The 23,609-nt window shown below is 46.9% G+C and overlaps 1 protein-coding gene and 2 long non-coding RNA genes across 7 annotated transcripts in view; 1 reads left to right on the plus strand and 2 right to left on the minus strand.

Moving 5' to 3' along the window:
- Nucleotides 1–8,481: 8,481 nt before the first annotated feature.
- LOC142600989 (uncharacterized) lies at nt 8,482–12,571 on the minus strand. 2 transcript variants are annotated; one of them, XR_012834527.1, is made up of 5 exons: nt 12,462–12,571; nt 11,095–11,240; nt 10,311–10,454; nt 9,548–9,776; nt 8,482–9,145 (listed from the first exon to the last, which is right to left on the minus strand). It is a non-coding gene; the product is annotated as an uncharacterized LOC142600989 (long non-coding RNA). The 2 variants fall into 2 exon arrangements; XR_012834526.1 differs by having other exon boundaries at nt 9,521–9,776.
- A 32-nt stretch (nt 12,572–12,603) lies between these two features.
- LOC142600990 (uncharacterized) lies at nt 12,604–22,802 on the minus strand. Of its 2 annotated transcripts, none has more exons than XR_012834529.1 (3): nt 22,442–22,802; nt 17,118–17,463; nt 12,604–14,776 (listed from the first exon to the last, which is right to left on the minus strand). It is a non-coding gene; the product is annotated as an uncharacterized LOC142600990 (long non-coding RNA). The 2 variants fall into 2 exon arrangements; XR_012834528.1 differs by having other exon boundaries at nt 15,241–17,463.
- The window catches only part of RSPO3 (R-spondin 3), a 61,644-nt gene continuing 58,370 nt past the window's right edge, over nt 20,336–23,609 (plus strand). For 2 of the 3 annotated variants that reach the window (XM_075748041.1, XM_075748043.1), the window contains exons 1-2: nt 20,349–20,866; nt 21,103–21,248. In XM_075748041.1, coding sequence (XP_075604156.1) covers nt 20,385–20,866; nt 21,103–21,248 — 628 coding nt within the window. In that variant the 5' untranslated portion in view covers nt 20,349–20,384. Of the gene's footprint in view, nt 20,867–21,102; nt 21,249–23,609 lie in introns of all 3 variants that reach the window. The other variant, XM_075748042.1, reaches the window with a different exon arrangement.

Genomic DNA, 23,609 nt, shown 5'->3' on the forward strand with positions numbered 1-23,609 from the left:
TCTCACATAGGCACAAAACCACCTGCAAGAGCCACTGATGTCATTTGTTCATAGAGTTTGCAAGGCTGACTGGTCTGCTACTAGATGCAGTAGCACCATCAGCCAGTATGGTCACCAAAAACCTGTACCAGCCTGGTCTATCTCAGTAGCTCCTATTTCTTATCTTTGGGTTTTTAATAGCACACATTCATTTTACCAAGGCAGGTTCTTTTCTCCACAACACCCACTGAAAATGTGTCTGTGCCCAGTGGGATGCTCAGCAATGTTATGCCTCAAAACACGTCCCTAGGGGGTTTTGGCATCAGTAAAGGCTTGAAAGTTGAAGGAATATACTTACAATGTCACTTGTGTGAGAGCCTCGCTGGTTTACTGCCTCTCTGAGGAACCCAGTGACCACACAGCAAGCTCAGATGCAGCAGCGGTCTTGAGGTGGACTGTCACCAAAGCTTTCTTTCCCCTGTTGATGGTAACAGGGCCATGTGTCCTTGAACCTGAGGGCAAACAAGCTGTGAAAACCTCTGAGAAATTCAGAAGTGATGGCAGTGTTTTGTGGCACTGAATGCCAGCGCAGCAAAACCATCTCTATAAAATGTTCCAACTTCACAATATTTCAGTTACACACGACTAGAAAGCATCTAGTATTAAGCCATACATCACCAGGGGCAGGTTTCTCATTCCTTTGCTGCAAAGGCGAAAGTAGGTAACTTGCGTGTGATTTATAGGAAAACCTCTAACTAGATGAGTGCAACACATACCCTATGCCAGCGGCAGTAAATCCAAGCCCTCTGTGCTCTCAAGGGAATGTTTCATGCAGTAGCCTGAAAAATATGTGCAATGCTTTTGAAAATCCTGCGGTTGAGGGCTGGTAGAAAATTTCTCACCACTGTCCTACGGGGCTACCTGCCTGTGCTGAGAGACTACTACAACAGCAGCAACTGCAAAAATTGCCTGATATCAGGCATTATATCAGGCATTATATCAGACTCACCAAATCACTTTTACATATAGTCAGGTTAAAAAGTTCATCTATGTTTATAAAGTCTGTCTTACCAGGAAAAAAAAAAAAAAGAGAGAGAGATATGATTATATCTAGACTTGAAAAGAAGGACACTTTAACTGCGGGACTGAAATGTTTAAAAGTGTTACTCCAGGACTTTGGAAAAGTCCTGTTCAAATTACTAAGAAGAGAGTAAAACAAGCTCTGAGGCTGGTAAAGGTCTAGTCTGAAACCAGTATCAATAAAAAGAATTTTTCTTCAGCAGGGTCCTGAGAATGCAGGATTGATGAGCAGGCAAAGTGGCTGCAGCAGGCAGCGAAAGGTGCTCAGGAAGAGGAGGAATTCAGCTGGCTGTCATCAATTATGAGTTGTTTTCCATTTTTATTTACAGAAATAAATTTAAAAAATCCTTTTTAAATTCTGCTCAGCCCTGAGTAAGAAAAGGAGCTCATCCCTTGCCATCTAAGTAACGCCCACAAAGAAATGGAGGGAAGCATGGGATCACCTCACAGTCAAGCTGTGGGACTGCAGAAGAGCTAAGGGGAAAGCAGATCCCCATGGCACGGCACTGAGCATCCTGACACAGGACGTGTCTCCACCACCTCCATCAGCCAGGCTGGAGTCATCCAGCGGGGCAGGTCTACCTCGGGACGGAGAGGCAACAGGGCAGCTGCCTCCAACCCTCTCCAAAGGAAAGGTCTGGCCCTGCTGGGTTCAGAGGCTGCTGCCTCCACTTCTGCTCCTGCAGCGAAGGTTTATTTCTCCCTCTGCTCAGAACAGACTGCTCCAGGTACGGTATCCTGGGAAGATGAAGTAGATGTCAATCTTTGAAGTAATGGCATTTGCCCCTGCCTGGAGCAATATAACCATCACTGCAGAGGGGAAGGAAGAATTAAACCACTCTCAGAAATCTGGGAGGTGGCAGGTGTCAGCCTCTTTAATAGGAGTAATAAAAATAGTGACTTCTATTAATATTAGGTATCTGATTTCCAGTGTTGAACAAGAAAAGTGCAATACCTGCCATTTTAAATTACTCTGTCATGTTTTCATTCCTTTCTTTCCTCCTAGGATTTCAAAAATCTTGACAAAATGTGTGTGCACTCTTCAAATATTTCCTGAGGCCAGTGGGGTCCATATGCTCTTAGGAACAAGTTTTTCACTCTGTGGGTCATTCCTGATGATATTTAGATTTTCTGATTGGTATATATTGGCAGCACAGAGCTAGAAGATAATGGGGATTTGCCCTTGCAAATGTAATGCAGTATTTTATATAGTTTAAGAGCAGCCCAAAAGTAATATAGCATTTTACAAAAATTAAGCAGAATACTTCAGTGTTTGTATTTTGATTATAGCCATTGGCTCCTAAATTAGAGTGTCATTGTCAAGGTAAGAATGATATTTTATTTAAACTGCTGCTGAACATATGGTGTTATTTATGCCTCAGACATCCACAGCAGAAAGAATTTTCAAAGTTTAATTTATGCTGTTAGCGAGTAGCCAGCAAAAAGATGAGACCTCACTGTTTTTACTAGCTAACAGAGTGCTGGTTTAGATTAAAATAGTTAAGGGATGTATTTTTTTGAAGGGAAAAAAAAAAAATCTACACGGATTTGTACAGAAACCATGACTAATGGAAGTACAGATCTGTATCCTTCCTCTGCTGTCAGATCTTGCCCATGACACGATCTCTGGTTGTCCTCAGCTACCCATTGTACATCATATCCCGTGACCTTCCCCTCTATCAGTAGTTTTTGATGAAAGTATTATTTGAACAGGTTGGGGCGGGTTATGTATGTCAGGGAATGGACATGTCTGTATTCATCTGTGCATGTGCTGAGAATCATTTGCTCTTTTGCTTGTACGGAAGATGAAACTCAGCTGTAGTCAAATTTCAGGTCAACCTTACTCCTAAGTAGTGGCAAATGGTGTAGGAGGTTTTGTGAGTAGGTGCACTCTGAGGAATTTTATTTTATTTTATTTTATTTTAGAAACACAGGAAATGAGAGAGTACTTAAGAAAAAGGTTTAATAAACAATCTAAATATATTTCAGTTCTGAGTCCTCTCTCTCTTCCTCACTTTCCCAGTACCACAGGAGGACTTGAGTCCATATATTTCACCTTAATTGCACTTCTTAACTCAGCTTTGTAGTTGGCCTTTAGAGATACAACAGGTCACTTCATTCAAAGCTTGATCCACCTAACCGCTTCTACCAGAGAAATAAATTTGTTTTGTTTAAATATTAGCACTTGCTCATATTAGAGAACTAGATAGGGATCTGCAGTACAACAGACTGTGCCAAAGAAAAGCTTCATGCAAAGTTGTGATATTAATCATTCAAAGGGAGCTGCTAAGGGTGCGAACAGGTAGGAATGGACACAAGAATTTTACTTTTCAGCTAGAACTTCTAAGGTGTGTCTGATTTACTTTTTTGTATTTTAGTTATGTAGAAAACTTACATATGCATATATTGAAAAAAAATGTTGTAATTTAGGTTGTCCACCATACCATTCGCCACCCCCAGCAGCACTGTGCCGAGGGGGGTCCACAAGATGCCCTGCCGGTACAGCTCTGCAGGCTGGGGAAGAGGCTTGGGCAGGAGGTGGAGCGAGACAGAGCTCCCTTTGCTGGCCCTGCTGTGAAAGGCACCCATGAACCCGCACCTCCTGTGGGGCACATAACAGGTTAAGGGCTGGATTTGGTGCTGTCCTTGTGCTCCCAGACCCCCAGATACAGCCCTAATTTCTAGAGCAATGACTTTTAGCCCTTTTCCACTTGCAGGCTCACTGATGGCCGCCCCCCTGCCCATGCATGGCCCCACCACGGGCGCGGGGAAGCACCAGGCTTGCAGCAGGACACTGCCACCTCCATCCTTGGCCAGCATGGCGAAAGGTCAGTGGGGACCAACCAAAACAACCAGCGGGACGGGATAGCTCGAGGTTTCTAAAGTATGATTTGTCAAGACAGCCTGTTCATAAAAAGCAGGCATAGCATTTCTGCCTGTTGTTTGAAAGAAAACGCACATGTTATTGCTACTTAGTTCAGCTAATCTTTGCAAAGTGCTTAAGTTTCGTGTTCAAAGACATTAAGCACATGTTTATATCCAATTCAGCACCGTTATTAAGAATTTTCAACAGGATACGAGCAAAGTCCATAAATCTGGAAAGCAGCCATCTGACAAGTCCTATGACTTGCAGTAAGGACATCCAGTAATAACACAACAAGGGGCTGTGATGCTTTCAAAGGCAGCGTACGGTAACAGCAGGCTGTGTCAGCAGGTAGTGTTATTACTCCTACACCCACCTGGGCCAGCACACTGCCTCTTTCTCACAGCATCCAGAAATAAGGACTTTATTTCTCAAATTACACTGTTGAATGAAATTACTTTGGGCTAAAGTCTCCAGTCCATTTCTTAGCAGGCTCCCAGCTCCATCAGAGGCAGTTTTGCTCAGGTACCAGAACCAAGAGGAGAGGGACTTGACATCCCACCAGCTCTCAAAATGAATCCATTCTTTTTTTTTTGCATTCATTTTTTTTCCTATTTGTTCCCCTATCCTCGTAATTCTTCTTTGAAGATTTCTAAAAAGGTCTTTTTTATTTCTTTAGAAATCATTTGTTCAAAATTCTAATGCACAGGATATGCTTATGAAGTCATTTATCCTCAAATTCTGTGTGTACAGAGAAAGCGTGAGACACAGATGTGTGCCTGTGCACAAAGCAGATGTATGCCTCCAGATATGGGCAGGGGGAGTCCCTCAAACTGGTATTTCACACACTGTGGCCAAATTTCATCAGAATCTGCAGTTTTATTTATGCCAAGGCCACTAGCTTTCAAAATACTTGATTGTTTTAAACTGTAATATGTGATCATATTTTTTCTCTCATTTAGACTGATGTAAACCCCAAATAACTTCACTGAATGAGACGTTGGTGTCAATCTGGAATAGGTCAGATCTGTCTCTGACAAACCTCCTTGGCTCTAGAGGTGAATAATGGTTTAATTCTGTCATGAGATGACGGTTCCTCTATTTGTTTCCCTTGCTTTGAAAAGTGGGGATGAATCCAGGGCTTTGCTCTGACAGCGAAGGCCTGATAGTGCTAAAGTCGTTTGCAAACAGTCCCTGACTTCCAGCCTACAAACCCGGAGCTATTCCCGTCCTAAACTTCTCCCCGGCAGATTCTGCCAATCATGACAAATTGTGTGAAATTTGTGGTGAATTTGTGATGTGGAGAAAAGTCCACTAGGGACTAATTTGACACCATCAGATGCAATTTTCCTTTATTACCCTAAGGCAAGATTTAAACTAGTTTCCAGGGGTGAGAGGTTACTCCATTAACCCACAGTGCTCGCCCCAGCAGGCTGCCACCTAGACAGCCTGGAGCATCGTTAAGTGGATGTATTTCTCCTGTTTCCTCAGTCTTTTCTGGGGTTTTCGTTTTAGGGTGGCACTTCTATTCTTAGTCTTCAGATGGACACCTCTTTTCACAGTCAGACCGATCTCTACCAAAGCCTTTTCTGCAGCCTTTTTTTTTTTTTTTCCTTCTGCAGGAGAAAACTAAGATTTAGGCTCAGTTGTTCCAACAGATCCGGTTAACCCTGTGTTCTCTGGAGAGGGCAGCGGGGGTGAGGAGGGCAGGGACATGAGGCCCCAGGTGAAGCTCAGATAAGATAGGGAGGCAGAGATGGGTGGGGGTGTGCGTAGACATGAAGCACAGCGTCAGCTCAGGTCCTGCCGGGCACGGCCAGCCATGCCGAACCAGAACCGCCTCCGCACACACCTACCCCCTGAATACATGGGCACCCAGGAGAAGACAAGAAACTTTGCACCAGGCCAGGCTTCAGCTGAGCATCTGCCTTCGTGTGACCTTGTGCCTGAGGCACTACATCCCCTGGCGCCCTGGGTCAGCGTGAGGCCCTCTGCGCCAGCTCCCCCCAGCGCCAGGCCAGGCCCAGCAGGGCTTCCTAGCTTGGGCTTCATCCCCAACCAAAGCAGCTACTTTGCTTCTGGATCCCAGCAGTACAGCGGTACAGCCCTGTTCTCGTGGAATCACCCCTGAGTTATAAATCTTTAGCATAGTGTTTTGCTCATGTCTGTCTTTAAGCACAGCACAGTTACCCTTGCTATCCACATAAACTGCACACCACTGACAAATAACTGTGCAGATGTTAATGCTGACCAGCACCAGGTGAGATTGCAGAATCACGTCCAACACCCATCTTATACTCATTCAGGACCCAGTTGCACCAAAGTCCACCGTAAAATGTCAATGCCACAAGCAAGAATGGCGTTTGCAAAAGAGCTCAGATTGCATACACTTTTTTTTTTTCCTTCTGTTTCTTCAGGTTTTTTTCCTTCTTCCTTCAACTTCAAGAAAGTTGAATTTAGTTTACTTCCATGTCCTTCTGCTTCTCCCTTTTACACAGACACTGACTGCCAGGGGACATGTTGCTTATGTGAGATTTTGCAAAGCAGAGAAGGAGAGCTCCTCAGTGTTTTCCGTGATGAGTCAGAAAAGCAAGGACAAAAAATGATAACTTTCCTCTTTAAGCCTGAGCGTGAAACAGAGTCTTCCTAGGATGCTATGTGTAAGTGGTTTAGCTGAACCGAGGACTTCTGGCACAGCAGAGGCATAACCACCCTGAATCTGCAAATATTGCAATGTTTTTCTTTGGCAATGATTTGGAAAAGGCACTATAGAGGCAGGAACAAGAATCCCCAGGAGGGCAGATGCAACATAATCTGCCCTAGTGCAACATTCTCCATGGTTTTAATAGCTGGCATAAATCCCGAATGGTGAGGTAGTTCGGCCTCTTTTAAAATGCCTTTTTAATTGTCAAGAAGAGCTGTTAAGTGAATTAAAATGGGCTAGTTTTCAGAAATGAAATAAAAATATTTGTATAGGGACTTGGATGGGTTTGACTTCACCTCTTTAACTAAATTAGGTGAAGCCAAACTGTTGGGGACTGATGATTATTACAAACTAATCTGGATGAAGACTGCTTATAAGTTTAAAGTTAATTAGCTATCCCTAAATGGTTTTTTATATATATATATATATATATATATGTGGACATTCTTGTCCTGAGGCAGACAACTGGAAAGACTCTGCAGGCTGGATCACCTGAGAATACAAATCTGGGCCACAGTACTTCTGATGACAACATCACATTTCTATCGTTAACTAGCACCTCATGGGGTTAATGCTACTCACTGTCCTTCGAGAACTGCCCAGCATCTCCGATTTTTGCCACATGCCCTCTACCTTTTTCCCCCTCCAAGGCACTGTAGGAGGCATTGCCATGTAAGAGTCTCTGCAACACACTCCTCCAGGAGGGAGAAGACAGGCTTGGAGGCATCTGCTTTCAAGATCAACAATTGCTTTGGGAGAACAAGAAAAGAAAAAAAAAAAGCCCAAACAAACAGGAAAAGCTATTTAAACTGAATTACTGGCACTACTATTTTCACCTCTCCACAACCTAGCCATGACTTAAGAGCATCCTGAGTTAAGAGTTCATAGTTCCAGCTGAACTTAATGGGAGTATTTACACAAGAATTATGTTGCAATAGCTAATAGGCTTGGTTGTGGGCAAGTCTGTTTTGCTGTGTCTGTACTGATTTTGGTCCAAAGAACATTCCCACTGCTGCAGTTCCACCAATAGGTAGGAATAATCGTAACACTGCTGTGACTGATCACTGCTAATTCAGCAACCATATCATCTAATTGTGGCCCAGGGCAGACTGCAGTGTTTGCAATCCATGCTGGTGGCTGCTGCTGGCTTGTCCACACCAGATCTCACATCGTCAGTACCACAAAAGATGTTCTGCTGGTGGGCAACTTGAAAGGAAAATGTGATGTTGAACAGGTTCTCTCTGCCTCAGCTTTCTTCATGGACATGATAACAGTAAAGTTATTTCTCAAGGTTACTATGAACACTAATGAGTAAATGCTTATAAAGTGCTTTGAAGGTGAAAAGTGCGAAATGTTCTATTTAGTTATAAAAGCATAGATGAGGCAAAGGCAGCAGACAGCCATCTAATTTAAATAAAATGTCCTTTTATAACATTCTAGTGATGCCGGTTTTTGAATGTGACAGAGGGCAGTCAATCTCTGTACATAAACAATGACACCAGGAGATGCACTTACTCTTCATGAACTTTGGAAAACCTGATCCATCTCATTTAATAATGAAAAGAAAAATAAGGAAAGGAAAGAAAGAAAGAGAGAGACAGAAAAGGAAAATATGTTCTTTGAGCCAATGTGAGGTGTAGGGCAATGTTTCATATTAACCCCAGCTTCCTCTTCATTCAGCTGATTTCTTTGAACAACACAGCCATAGTTCATCCACTGGTCCTATGGCCCTTGTTCCTCAGGGGGGCTCAATGTTGTGGTTAGAAAGAACTACAGGAAAAATATTGCTGAGGAGTTTAACTAGATTTTTCAATCTAGCAACTTGGTAAGTAAAGGGGATGCATTGAAGCTAAAGTTTCTCATGGAAACAGCGGGGGTTTTATTGATAGTATCAGGAAAGATTGGAGCATTTCCAGCCAGGACCAGACAGAAGTTATTGGATTGCATTGCATTGGATTGAGATAGGTAGGGTAGGGTAGATTATGGCACCTGCTGAGGAAATCAAACCCCTGTCCATCCTGGCTCCAAACAGGAATACCAAGGTGACTCTCCTCTGCAGCAACCAGTGTTTTCTGATTAATTATTTCCTTTTTCCCAAATCAGTTATGACTTTTCCAGCAGGGATACTGTCACAGAAGAAGGGAGATCCTCCAGTCTGCAGTGACAGGGATGCTCAGCTGCTGTGCAGAGACCTGGTCACCCATCCCCAGTGCCAGTCAGACAGGCAGTGACAGCAACCTGAGCAACATGCTGCTCTGGAGCTCAAAAGCTGGGAAGAACATTGATGGTAAGCTGCAGATGATGGGCTGGAAAAGTCTGTGTCCATGTGATGAACTCTGTTAGGTAAGATGTTCCATTCAATTTCTTGCTGCGGAGTCCATAGCAAATGTAATGCTAAAGAGGGACACGATTATGGTTTTCCCACAGGACAGACAAGCGCCCTCGTCACCCGAGGAGGCACAGGTGTAAGAGGGGAAGGGAGCAGTGCTTTCCAGGGGTTTCTTCAAAATGCCTCAGGCCTGTGTGAAACAAAGCCAACAAAAATAATTTTTGAAATCAGAAATATATGAGCAGGATTTGATTTCCCATACTCTACCAGTCGCCTGACTTTCCCTCTACATGTTCTTTTGTCTATACGCAACAGTGCAGAAGGGAAGTTATTTCATCTAACTTCAGGCATTTACATATTTTAGGACACAATTAAACTCAGCTTTTAGACATCTATCACAAGACAAAGAAATCAGTTATAAAATACATGTGTCTTTCCACTGACTACAAAAGCAGTCTAGATTACAAGTTCATATGCAGATATGCGGTCAGATCAATTCCAGCACCATGTCTACTCCCCCCACATCCTTCCCATTTCCCCCATGAAAAAATATGAATCTCCTCACAGCACAGAGCTCTGCTTGCAGCGTCACACCAGGATGTGTTCATTGATGAGTGAAACCAGGTTGAAATTCAACTGCTAGCTCTGGCCTCCCACTCATTATCTCTGCTGGGTGTTTAGATCTCAGGGAATTTGTGGAGTTTCTGGGTTTCCAGATACCAGATAGTCTTTTCCGTGAGGCAGTGGGCGTAATTCCTTGAATGATTGTGGAGGAATCTCTAGAAGGGAACCTCATGAGCATTGCTCACTCTCTCTCTCTCCTCTAAGGGAAGAAATTGAATTCATGGTTTTCTGACAAATGCTTGTTTTCTGCTGTTGTCAGAAAGCCAGCAGACATTTAGCAGCTGTAACAGTGGAAGCTAAATAAAAGCAGAAAATTTCCAGTCTGCTGCTACAGTGGATACGTACGCAAAGTGAGGGTAAAGAGAGGTAGCTCTGCTCCAGGAGAAACTGTCACCCAGAATAATTTTTGAAGTGGTACAGCCCTCCCTCCCCTCCCACCACAATCTAGGTTTAATTCTTAAAAACACGGTCCAGTGACCCTGCAAAGCAAGGATAGTTGCATATTCAAGCCACAAATGTTAAAAGTGGACTCACTTTTTAAAGTAGAATATGTTCACAGCCTTCATCCAAGATACTAGTGTGTAATCGATGGGATATTATATCTGATTCAGAGTTACGCTTCTAATATGAAGTTATTAGTGTGTCACCAGATACTAAAATCATACAAAGAATTGTAGAAATTGGTCTTTAATACAAGCAATACCTCCATTTCTTTGGGATGTGAAACTCACTTTCTTTTCTGCTTTTGTTTCCTAGGGCTCTCTTTCCTTCAAAGCGAAAACTGGTATTTTCTGGTTTCAAGGGCTATTTATTGCTGTGACAGTGACACATCACTCCAAGTAATGCCTCTTAAGTACTATTAGCACATATCTGATCTGAAAATGTACAAACACATTCAAACAAAAATGCTGTATTAATAGACAGGCCTAAAATAAATAAACAGGAAACAAACAGAACATTTTAAAAGAAGGAACTGCTGCTGAAATACTTTAAAGATAAATAAACTTTTAGATTTGACTCCCTCTAGAGTATTTTTAAGGAAAAGCTTGATACAGGAGATTCCTTTTTTTGTTGCAGAAACTCTCTCACGACAGTCCCACCGAAAAGCACTTCTCTCCAAACGCAGTAATCCCTTTGTGCCCAGCAGCCTCTCTGCAGCGGAGCTCTCTGCCTGGCGCCGGTCACAGCCAGGCCCCGGCAAGGCTCGGACCAGAGTGCCTCACTGAGACCAGAAAACAAAGGAAGATCTTCTTTTTTAATAAGAGGTGAAAGAGCCATAATAGTGGGTACCTACACTTTCCAGAAAGGGGACCAAATCCTGCCTGTCTTCGTCAACTAAAGGCAGTAGGAGGGCTTTTTCCTTCAGTCTGTAGTCAGAAGAGAGTCTGTAGGGACATGTTGTAGTACGGGACCTTCATTCGCTTTGACCCTTGGGGGTTCAAACAAACTCAACACAGTGCGGCAATGTCTGCAGATCCCAAATGTCTATTTTTTTCTAAAAGGAGGCTCAGTTACCTATTTTAAAATGAGAAGTGCCAATGTAGTTACTGAGATCTTCACATTGCTTTCAGTTAAACTTCCGCAGTCCCCTTGTGCACGACACAAGAACACCAATGTTCAGCCACGCTCCGCATCCACTAATGCTCCCGCTACCGCTCGCTCTGGGGGAGAAGCAAAGGATTACAAGTAGAAGTGAGATATTGAACAGAAGAAAAGGTAGCACAGAAAAAACAGCTGAATTGTCAAGAAAGAGCCCAGTGGAAACAAGACATGGAGTCTTCAAAAGCATTTATATCTATGTTTCTAATGAAAAACAAGCAGAACATCAAATACATTCCATAAGTTTCGTATGTAATAATGAAGGGGGAATAAAGGACATGCACAACTTTTCTTCTCTCTTTACTAGGCAGTAAGATGGAAAGATACCTGGATTTAAAAAAAAAAAAAAAAAAAAAAAAAAAAAGTGTAAATATACTGTAGTAGCTGCCTGGATCTGAAAATACAGAAATTAGATTTCTTACTAACTGGCTCCATCATTTCCCAGCATGTGATGCATTCTCAGTTACTAGTTTTCTAAAGCCATAAAAGAAAGGGGAAACAAACCAAACCACCTAGCATCTTTTTAGCTGCAGAAATGTGTAGATAAATTCAATCTGGCTACAACTCATGTACTGCACTGCAGTCCCTCCAGGAATAAATTTGGATCACTATGCCATAGACTCCAAAGGGTCAACGTGACATATTGCATCATATCCCCCTACACGAAAAAGAATTCACTAACAAACATCACTTCCAAAAGTGCTCCTTTATTCCCCTTTCACATTATAGTTTCTTATGAAATATTTTAGTGGATGACTTTGGTATTTTGCCACACTTCTCTCAATCTATTTATAAATGTTTTGTTGGAAAGAAAGTAAACATTACAGGACAAACACTTTATAAACTTTTGCTATTTTCATATAATACTCGAACTGGAATTGGTTTTGCTTAAAAAAAAAATAAATCCTGGAGTGCTGTGCAGAATGACATAAAATCTCCCATGCTTGTTAAAATGCAAAAAGGAAGAAAATCAAAAAGCATAAGCCAAATTGTTTATATCTCACCTGAGAACACAGAAAATATGTGGGGGGTTTTTTTTTTGGGGGGGGGGGGGGGGGGGGAAGGCCTGCCAGGTAGACTCCATCCTGCATAGTATGTAGCTGGTAATAGCCTTCAGGGCAATCACTGCTGTTTGATTATAAGTCGAATTGGCTAACATGTCACTAGAAAAGCGGCAGCAACAACGAGTGTCCGATTCCCTCTTCCCACCCCCCGCCCAAAAAAAAAAAAAAAAAAAAAAGAAAAGAAAAAAGAAAAAAATTGCTTAAACAAATGTTTCACACCTTAAGGCTCTGGCTGCATTTGGAAAAGCACAACTGGTTTCTCACAGGCAGAAAAGCTCTGGCTAACGTGCATGCTGCTGCAGGGATGGCTGCTAATGCACCCTCCCCACCCCACCCACCCAGTGACTTGCTGCTTGTTTATTTAAATGACACTGTTGTTTGAAATGATGGGGGCTTCTTATCCTCTTGAGTCATGCATTCTCTGTCTGGGATCCTCTGTTTAGGCACTTTTAGCACCTCATTAATTACTAACTGCAACAAAGTCATGCTGTTTTGCAACTCTATTGCCTTTGTTAAGAAATCTCAATCCTGTGTTAGAATGTGAAAGGGGACTGTTATCTACCATATGCCCTGCTTGACTCCATATTACAAAATTAGCTTTCTAGTTCCTGAAATACATATACATGTGCTCTTTATATCCATACCCCATGGTTAAACAGCCTGGCTTCCGTTAAATAGCCTGCCAGTAATAATTGTAGAAGCTACTGTTTCAGATAAAAACCACTCTTAACTCCACACGTTATAAATAAATGTTTTATCCAGGAAGATACAATTTCTTAACAATGATCGTTAAATCCTGCAACAGAATGCTACTTTAGATGCCTTTTTATGAATCTGTGGGTACTAAAACCTCCTCTAACGATTAACTATTTAAGATAAGTAACAGATTAAGCAGTTGGAGATTTTATTTCACTTTTAGATGGCAGGTTGGTGGGACAGTATCACGTAAGGAACCATGAAACTCTTCCCTGCAATGCCCTGAATGTTATTACTGTATGTAACTCTGCAGACAGGTTGGTTCCAAACAGGGACTTTGATGGCTGTGCAGAAAGCTGTGATCTAAGAATCATCTTCAGCAGCAGCTTAGCCTGGAAGCACCTAATTAAATTCACAATATCCTCCCTTGTTTGGGGTGCACCTCCTCAGTGTTCAGCCCCTGCACAGACCCAGAGCCAGCCCAGGCAGGACTCCTGGGTGAGCAGCTTGTGGGCCAAAGCTGAGCGCAGCAGAGCTAAATTCACTGAAGCAGCCAAACTCAGCCACCAGCAGGATCGGACCCCTCTCAGCAAGGAGTGTGCAATAATTTCTTTATAAAACAGGGACAGAAGAAAAAGACATGATAATGATAATGTCTTTGCTTAGTGGTTGGGATATATGCAGCCAGCAGATACCAGTTTCTGCTCATAAATTTCTTTTTAATGTGAAATGTGCAAGCAATCTTTAAAAAAAAAAAAAAAAAGACAGAAATTAAGACTTCCCTTCATGTGCCTTAAAAGCAATTCCTTCTCATGGTCTGATACCAAGAATCTGGTCTCCTTTGCTATGTGGTGGCATGGATGCAGCAAGCAGCCTGCGGAGTGATCTCAGATGAAGAATCCCATAACTGGGAGCCCAGGGCACGGGGTGCAATTGCGCCCTGAATCGCACTCGCACTAAAGGTACACATGGAGCACGGGGCCACACGCTGGCCAAGTATTATTGCTATTGGGCTGCTATACTTAAAGGGGACTCTGGAAGAAAAGAGAAAGCTAACTCAAATTGTTGAAAGAAAGGATCTGAATTTCTCCCCTGATGGAGGAGGCTGACTGGATCAGGCACGGACAGATATTCAGCTGAGCAGAAAACCCCAGGTGGGTTGGGTGTTTCCTCATTGCCAGCTCCTGCTGGATCTCAGTTCAGGATGACTGTTGCTTCTGACAGCAGTTTGGAGGGGTGGACCTATTCCCACAGTTTATTTGGGGAGTTTAGACATCTAACTGTTGAGTGGTGGACGTCACTTGCAAAGCCATATGCCTACGAGGTAAGATTTGTTACTTCTAGGTTGAAGATGCCTCCATCTTTCATTAAATCCTGGCTTTCAAGTTCTAGCTGTCTGATGCCTGGTTTGTAGCTTGTTTGGTGCAGTAAATGTTAAAACTAGCTTAGCGGAAGCTCTGCACCACTAAATCATTGTCTTTCCATGACCAGCCATCAGCCCCATATGAAAAAGAAGTAAGTCCTGAATTAAAACACAGTGTGGTTCTTTCCAGTCATGAATAGTGGTCAGAAATATGGTGGAAGGTACACAAAAATGGTAAGGCTCTGACTGAGGAAGGTGTGCCTCTTCAGACAAGTGCAAGAGTTTATTTCAGTTCTGATGATGTCAGTGCAGCATATGCACCTGCTTCAAGCTCTCCAGGTATAGGGATTGACATCAGCTCGTGCTTAAAAGTTCTTCTCAAGAGTACCATGTCTCTGGTGCACCAGAGTCAAGCAGAGAACATCCTTCTTCAGGACCACCATTTTGCAATTTTTCAGGACCTTCAATTTACACCCTGAAATAAGCAACAAGAGGACTTGAGTGCAGAAGTGTTTCTTGGTTGCCCAGTATTATCTGCCTAATACAATCATATGTTACAGAAATATATCATAGAATAAGTATCAGTGACACATTTACCAATGTTTAGTGAAAGATCATCTCTTGTAACATTTTAAATAGTATAATAGTTGTCTTCACCTGATAAAATTCTAATTAAGTGCCACAAAGCATGTATAGTAAAACAACTTCTCCTTCTGTGCCAACCCTGACCTGCTTATTTAGGAGGGGCAGTGCTGCTGTTTCACTGTATTTATTAACACGGGACCCAAGACCCATTTTGTGTGGCTTAGCCGGATTCCTGTTGCCCTTCCTTGCTAGCACAGGGCAGGGCACCCCTTGCTTGCTCACTCTGTGCCTGATGAGGTGACAGTGGCTGCCCAGTCCCTCATCAGAGCACAGCTACTACCAGCCCTGCATTACCTCTCATGCCTTCGGGTCACTGGGGCTGCACTGCTTCAGGACTTCCCGGTAATGGGATGGGGTTGTTGAGGACAGCTGGAACTGCAGCACATGAACTCCATCCACACTGTGCACCATCGTCCTTCATGCCTGCGTGTTCCTCTGCGCGCACACTAGACAACATGCCCATCACCCACCCCACACATTAAGAAGCAGGCTTCTTCTCTACTCCCTGCCTTTCCAAAGGACCCTGCATCTGTAATTTCACTTTCAGCTGTGAGATTGCTTCACTGACCCCTTTGAGACAATCCCTGCTCCTACAGTTTTACATGTCAGGCTTTTCATTCCCATTTCCTCATGGTGAATCAGATCAGGGAACTGAATCTGCTGGAAAGAAACTTTTTTTTTTTTTTCAGGATCTCATTTTTTCAGCCTGATCCAGTGTATGACTGCTAATGCTTGGGCCAGCACAGCCCAGGAAGTGGGACTGAGCAAGTCGCTTGGACAAATGTGGGATCTCCTTAGACTGACATTGTCACCAAGAAAATTCACAGGAAACACTGCCAAAGTGAGAAAACAGCTCCTAACTTAGGTGTTGTGAATCACCCTCCCAAAAACTCAAGTCATAGTGAAGTCAGTGCCTAGACAACTGGATGTGTCAGAATCCTGTGAAACCTTTATTGTTGATTACTCACATCCTCCAGCTTTACCCTGTTACAGTTCTACCTTATGGGTTGTCACCACAGGAGAAATATACTTGCACAAACTGATGCATGAGTTTAATGCAGCTCAGTTATTCTGGTATTGCCTTCTGGGTGGTTAATCTAGACTGAAAGCATTTTTTTTTTCAACTTAGCATACATTACAAAAGCATTTATGTTAATCACTTCTGTTCTGTGTTGAGTATGTACACCCAAAATACACAGATATTTCCATGGCAATGTTGAGATTTTTTTTCTCATAGATACATTTGCTCTAGGCACAGATTCTGCAAACACAGAACAAAAAGTTGGTCTGCAGCCCAAAGGTTTTACAATCTGATCGTAAGGCCAAGAGACGACCAACTGATAGATGAATTCAGGGAAACAATGACTTAGCACGGTTTGATCGTCCTCGTATGCCAAAAAGTTCTCAGTTTCATTTTGAGGCCTTCCTGTTGGACTTTCTTAAGCGAACTGCATCTGGAAGGTCTGTGCTGCAGAATTTGCCCATGTGTTTTTCCCACAAATATGCTTTTTTTTCCTACGTACAATAAAACAGTAATTCAGCTCTCTTCCAGTGTGATCCAGAAGACCAGATTCAAACCTCTCTTGGACTTGATGAAGGGTCAAGCTGACAGCAGCAGGCTTTGGACCTGGCCCAGGCTGAGGGATAGTCCAGACCGACATCCTAATTTAGGGCCCAATCCTGCAGACTTTGATTACACTGGGATTTTATTACAATGACAGAATTGCACAAGTCGGAGATGGGAAAAATCAATTAGGTCATCTAGTCTATCTGTTGCCAGTGTAGGATTGTTCCCTAGTGCACATTTTGTTAATGTTCTGCCATTATATCTTTTAAATATCTGGAGCATAAAGACATTATTAAGGATATTGGGGCTGGATCTTTAGGAACCTTTTTTTTTTTTTCAAAGTACACATATTCTCATAGGTTCAAGTTATTCTGAGTAAAGCATTTCTCATCACTCACTTCTTGGTTTATTTAGATTATGCAATTATAATCTTCTGTTTGTGATATTAACAGCTTTTGAGAATGCTCCTGATGTTACAGAAGATTAAACTCCTAAATTGAATATAGCTAAAGAACGAATGGGTTATGGTAGGAAACACAGAGAAATGTAACAACTGTCAGATTTGGAAATATGAAAAAGAGTAGTAATACGCACACATACTTACATATATGTGTGTGTTTCGGGTAATTTCTTATATATTTGTACCTCTCTGCATGCCTTGCCCACTCTGTGCCTGCTTCTTAGTTTGTATAGAAAAAAAAAAAAATCTGGGGCAAAGATTGTCATGATTTGGGGTTCTGTGCAGTGCCAAGAATATTATTGGTGTTTAACAAATAGTAGATGTATCGGATTGTGCAACCTTTACTCAGGATGACTGCTCCAGACTTCTAATGCTTCTCCCTTCAGCAGACGTTACTGCCCCAGGTCTGTGGGGATGCTAACGTGGATACCTCCTTGGTGGTGAAGTCTGACCTATGATGTCATCTACACCATGCTACAGGGAGCAGCACCTGAAAAACAAGGATATTGTATTGGACAGAGTATGCTTAATTTTCAAGTTATGTATCAGGAGTAATCCAAGGCCTCTATTTCTTTACTGTGTTTCCCAAGTTGAAAAGGCAAATTAGTGACCCTTTTGTTCACTTACACAAACTATTTCCAGTCTGGAGAAGAATGACAAAGGGTTAGCATTCAGCTGTCCTGTTCACATGGCTAGTTTTTATGACTAGAATGCCATTTTAAGCAAGCACAGTATCAGCCATTAATTGAATATTATTATTTTATTTTGGATATAATCTGAGCATCTTGAGGCTACCTTCTTTTCCCCCCAATTTATTAGCTATTCGGAAAACTGAAATTAACATTTTAAAGTTGCACAGAGAAACTGCCGGGCAGGAATTGCGCTAGTGAAACCACCACACACTATTCCTCTTTGAATAAAGGATAATTTAAAAGATAAAAAATTAAAAATAAAAAAACCCCCAAACAAACAAACAAAAAAACCCCCCAAAACCAAAACACAAACCAAAACAATACCTAGCTGATTTTACAGTCTTCTCCTGCTGGTTTTAATGCAGTTCAGAAAAACAGAGGGCTCAGACATCTTTGACTTCCCAGCAACAACATGGATCATCAGCCACCGTCCCCCTCCCCACCCTCTTTAATAAACCCCGAAAGAGAGAGGCGCACAAAACCGCCCTGGGAGCTGTTTCCGATTCATCGGTTTCAGTTGCAAGGAACTACTACATCCAGCTCCCTCCGCCGTGTGCGCTGCTGCGGGCTCCTCACGTCCCCCGGCCTGGCGAGGGGAGGCCTTTTTGCAAGCCCGATCCCCCCGGTGCCGGCAGCCCACCGGCCGCAGGCCCGCGTGCAGCTGTGCGGCCCTGTGCAGCCCAGCCCGGCCGGCCGGCTCTGCTTCCCGAGGGCTGATGTCAGCCTGAACTTTGCCACCGATATCTCATCGGGATGAGCGACATAAACAGAGAATTGCACGCCAGAGTTTTGCTCTGGAACAAGCGCCTTCCACACATTTCAGCAATATAAATCTTCTCCTTTTATCACAGAATGGCAGCAACTGTTTATGGGGTTTGTTTGTTGTTGTTGTTGTTGTTGGGTAGTTTTCCCCCTCCCTAACGGAGCTGGTTTGGGGGGGTATCCTGGCTTTCCGGCATCCTCTCGCCCTGCCTCTTTTCAGATCCCATCTCGAGTCAAGGCACAGCTTTTGTTTTCTGCCCCATCTATGCCTCTGCCCCTCTTCCACAGCAAATAAGCAACCTCTCCCCCCTGCCGCTGGTCACTCATGCATACGCTGCCCTTCTGCTTGGCCCTCAGTCGGCACACACCGCACAAGTCGGTATGCAGAGGTTCTTGGGCGACCCGCGTGCTCCCCAGGATTGCCTCCCAACACATCTGCCCCACACATCCCCACTTCAGCAGGGACACATGGAAGGGAACAGGCTGGAGAGGCAGCGAGCGGAGTTTCTCAGCCATACTTTGTCGGGGCAAGGAGAGGGAGTGCACTCCCCATTTGTTTAATGTTTTCCTTATGTTTCTTGTGGTGCGTTTATTTTTTGACATGCTTTCTCTGCCCACTGGTGCTAATGCTGCTCGAGCGAGCTGGCTGGCTGGCTGCAGGTTGGCTCACACGCGTGTCCCCTCCTTTCTCCACTGCCTTGTTTATTTATGCCACTCGCCTGGCTTGCTCACAAATTTCCACACATGTACTAGCACACGAGAAGTCTCAATCTCCAACAAAACAAAACAAAACACCCAGGCGAACGCGCTTTCTTCATGTGAACGTAGACCCTCGGCTTGTCTGCCGAATGACTTTTATTTTATGCCTCTCTGGCAATCCCACCCCATCCGGCTCAAGTATCCTGGATTAGAAAGACTTTCCCCAGAGTCCTTTTCAAAGGGAGCCTCCCACAGACCTTTAAATCCCCCACATTTTATGGTACAGATATTTAACAGCTCTGAGAGGGGCAGCGGGAGGAGAGCCTGAGGAAAACAGTTACAAATAGAGTGGCTGCTCCTCACACCACTGACTGAGGTTCCTGATGCGATCAGCGCCGTTTCATCCAGCTTTCTCTCTCATCCCAGCGATAGCCACTGAGATAAGAAGTGAAGCAAGAAAGGATTCAGTGAAGTCGCCGGTTTTCCCCTGAATCAGCCTCACCTCCCCGTTTCTAGCCCTTCCCCCCTAAAAGGAACCCTTGCCGGAGAAAGGAAACGCGATACCCTTCTGTCAAACAGGCGGCTGTGTCTCGCCTAGGTGCAGCTGAGCTGCGCCTTTGCTGCCGGGGCTCTGGTGAGGGTCCCGGCGGCGGCGGGTACCCCCCGGTGCTGCGGCTCGGCACGGCCCCGGCCGGCGGCCCAGCCCCGCGCCCCCCCTGCTGCCAGCCGGCCATGGGGAGGGTCCCCGGCCCCGACGGGACAGGCGGCTTTGCTCTGCCCCGTCCCGCCGGAGGAACCACCCCGTAAAATTCCTGTCCCGGGGGGAAAGGCAACAACGGAGAAAATCCCGAGAAAAGGGAGATGCTGAAGACCCCTTACCCCCCTCCCATCTCCTCATCTCCATTTTGAGCAGGGCTGTCAGGGGCAGATTCAGGCAACGGGTGGGGGTGCTGCGCCGTATCCCCCTCCGCGGGAAGGGGCCGAGCGCACCGTCCCGTCCCCTCGGAAAGTGGGGGGGCTCCTCCCTACAGGGGGCAGGGGCGCGGGGGGCAGTAGCAGCTCCGCGGGGGCCCCGGGAAGGCCGGCGGCGGAGGGGAGGCGAGCGGAGCTCTCCGGGCGGGGGCTGCCAGCGAGGCTGCAGAGCCCCGGCCACGGCCACGGCCCGCCCCGCCCCGCCGCAGGGGGCAGCGCAGCCGCGGGGCCGGCGCGGAGCGGCGGCCCCCACCCGGCCCCGCCGCTGGAGGATGCTCGGGCGCTGATGCCCCGAGGGGGCTCGGCCGGGGCGCGGGGAGCCTCCTCCCGCCGTGCCGGGGCACTGGGGCTCGCCTCCTCCCGCCCCGCCCCGGGGCCTCTCCCCCGGGGCCCCGCTCCGGAGCAGTTCCCGCATGAAGCCCGGGGGCTCCTGGTCGGCGGGCGAGAGACCCGGGGCGGGGGGGGGGGGGGCCCGGCCCACCTGCGCCCGGCGGCTGGCGGTGCCCGCGGCGCAGAGCGCGGCTGCTCCGGAGCGGCGGCGCGGGGCTGGGTCCTCCTCCTGCCCCCCCGCCGCTCCCGCCCTCGCACACTCCTCTCCCACCGCCATCCATCCATCCGTCCTGTCGGCACCTCGCCCGCCCGGCGCACACACGGGCGCGCACAGCCGCACGCACCCCGGCACCCCCACAACATGCTGCCGGCCACCGGCCCGGCATGGACCCCGGCGGCGGCTGCTCGGCTCCTCTTCGCTGCTGACTCCCCTCTGAGGTTTGCGGCAGGTAGCGGGGCGGACGGTTGGAAAGTGCAATAGGAAAAGCGGAGGGGGAAAAAAAAAAAAAAGAAGGAAGAGAAAAAAAAAAAAAAAAAAAGGAAAAGAAAAGGCAAAAGCCATCAACCCGGCCAAGCCCAGCTTTGGATCTCAGTGCAGGTATTTCTGCTGCTGTGTTCATCCTTTGCCGCCTACCACCCCGTTTGTTTTGGTTTTTTTTTTTTTTTTTTTTAAGGAAAGAAAAAAAGAACGAAAAGGAGAAGTCGAACTCTCAAAGGGTTACTATGCAATTGCGACTGATTTCTTGGTTTTTTATCACTTTGAACTTTATGGAATACATTGGCAGCCAGCACGCCTCCAGGGTACGGCGACAGGGAAGAAGTAAGTGTGAAGAGATTTATACTTTGATAACTTCTGCTTCCTCTCGTTGTGCTGTTCACCTGTCCGGGGGGGGTGGGGGTTGTTTTTCCCCCGGTGCCTGTGTGAGTGCGCTAGGAAGCAAGTCCCGCGCCCGCGGCGCGGCCGAGCGGATCTGCAGGCAGTTTCGTTGAGTTGGAGGGATGAAGGCGATTTTTGATCTCTTTCTGCTTTCCTCTCTCACCTCACCGGGATGAGCAGAGCTCGCTTCGGGAAGACCTGCGTCTACTCCTTTATATTTTAATGTCTGGTAAAGGGGAACGTCCTTTCCTAGTTCTTTCCACTTCCTAAAGGAAAAGCGCGATGACACGACAGGTAACTTTTTGCCGTGATGCTGTAAGCGCCTTTCTTCAGCCCGGTCACCACTGAGCCACCTGGGGGAGGACGGAGAGAGAAGCCCCCAGCCCAAGAACCAGCAGTACAGATTATCGGTATAGGCTAAGCCTGGCGCCCGGCGATGCTGAGTGGGGGTCTGGGGTGTCGCGGCGCTGCCCGGGCCACTGGCTTCCATCCTCCAGTCGCCACTAGTCACCTCGGTGGCACCGTCCGGGAAGCCCCTGGGGCATCCATCGGCACTGCCCTGGGGCTGTGGACCCTGGGGTTTTTTTATGGTTTGGGGTTTTTGGGGGTTTTTTTTGTTTGTTTGGTTGGTTGGTTTGGTTTTTTTTGAAACCCATGGGATGAAGGGAGTTCGTCCCTTCTGACTTAGCCAGCCCCTGACCAATGCCGCCTGGGTCCGGGGTGGCGGCAGGAGGGAGCCGGGAGGGCCGGGCGGCGAGGGGCAGCACCCGGGGTTGCTGGCAGCTGCTCCTTGGGCGCTGCCGTCCGGGGGAGGCGATGTGGTAAACGAGAGGCGAGGAGAGCCCCTCGGCATCGGGGCAGGAAGAAAAACGAAGCAGAAGCGAGTCGCCCCCTCGGGAAGGCGCTGTCCAGGTCGCGGGGCGCTGCGACGGGCGGGCGGGCTGTGGCGCCGGCGTGGCCGGCAGCACCGGGCAGCTCCGAGGAGCCGGGTCCGCGGTGACCCCCAGGGGCTGCCGACGGCGGCGGGATGCGGCAGCAGGGAGCACCGGGACGTCCCCCCGATCCCGCCTCGCCACCCCGCTTGCATCGGACCCGTCGCCGTTTCTGGGGAGGGGAGGCATTTTCTGCGCACCTACCGCGGAGGGGCCGCTCGTGCTTGTCCTCTTTTCCTGACAGCTGGAGATGCCGAGGAGATGTCATGAAACACGGCAGCCTGCATTTAAGCAGCAAGAAGTAACTGAGTTACTTCCTCAGCGAGGGGACGGGGAAGTTACTATTATTTTAATTATTTTTTTTTTTTTTGCTCAGCCCTCGCTCCCTTCCCCTGCTTGGCATGGCTAGCCCTTGAAAGCCTCCTTTGTATGGTTTGCCTCCTGCACACAAGGTTCGATTCACCTAAAGTGCCCCTAAAGCGGAGCCGAGGACGAGAGAGACCGGGGCTCCAGCCCTCCCATCCCCACGGCCGCGCAGCGAGGGAGCACTAAGGGCTAAGTAAAACATGTCAGGGCATCCGATTTATTATCCTTGGCAAGGGAGGGCTCCGCAGCCTCCATCACTTCCCACCCACTCCTTTAACCCCTGGCAGCCGCGGGCCCACAAGCTGCGGCTGCCCACCCCGACGGACGCGGGTGGAGGGGTTCGGCCCTGGGTCGGGGGCGCAGCAGGGGGGTTGGGGGACAGGACCCCCTCCACACCCCGGTGGGGCGAGGGTCGGGGAGCGGGCACCATTCCGCCCGTCCTTGCTCCGGCACCTGGTGCTCGCCGCGCCGGGCCAGAGCCGGGCCGGCGGCGACCTCTGCTGTCCTGTGCCGCGGCGGGCAGCCCGCGGCGGCAGGTGCTCGGCTCCGCTCGGCACGGCCCGGCACGGCCGCTGCCCCCCTCCCGGGTCTGCCCTTTTGGCGGGGGAAGGCAAGTCTCCCGCCTGCCCCCGGCCGGTCTCGGTGCTGGGTGGGCGCAGGGCAGCCGCCTTTCCCAGCGGCGAGGCTGCAGCGTGTGCGTGTGGTGTGCTGCTCATGCGAGCGCCGTCCCACCTAGGTCTGTCTTAGCCCCCCCCCGTTCAGCAGCGTGATTTTTGGGAAAGGGAAATGGAAGTGTTGGTTGCAAATAATTATCTGGTTGGTATAATGTGGAGAAGGTACTGAGTACTTGCTCAAAGTTTTCTGGTTAAAACACAAGAGTTAAGTTGGATTCACAGCAGAAAAAGTGGCTGAAAAAATCACAGCAGGAAAGAGTCAGAATGGAAATCTGTCTCATTATTTTGGCAACGAAGACAAATAACTGTCAGGACACCTCACCTGGACACGG

Source organism: Balearica regulorum, chromosome 3 (genome assembly GCF_011004875.1).
Source record: "Balearica regulorum gibbericeps isolate bBalReg1 chromosome 3, bBalReg1.pri, whole genome shotgun sequence".
In the NCBI taxonomy this organism is placed as follows: domain Eukaryota; kingdom Metazoa; phylum Chordata; class Aves; order Gruiformes; family Gruidae; genus Balearica; species Balearica regulorum.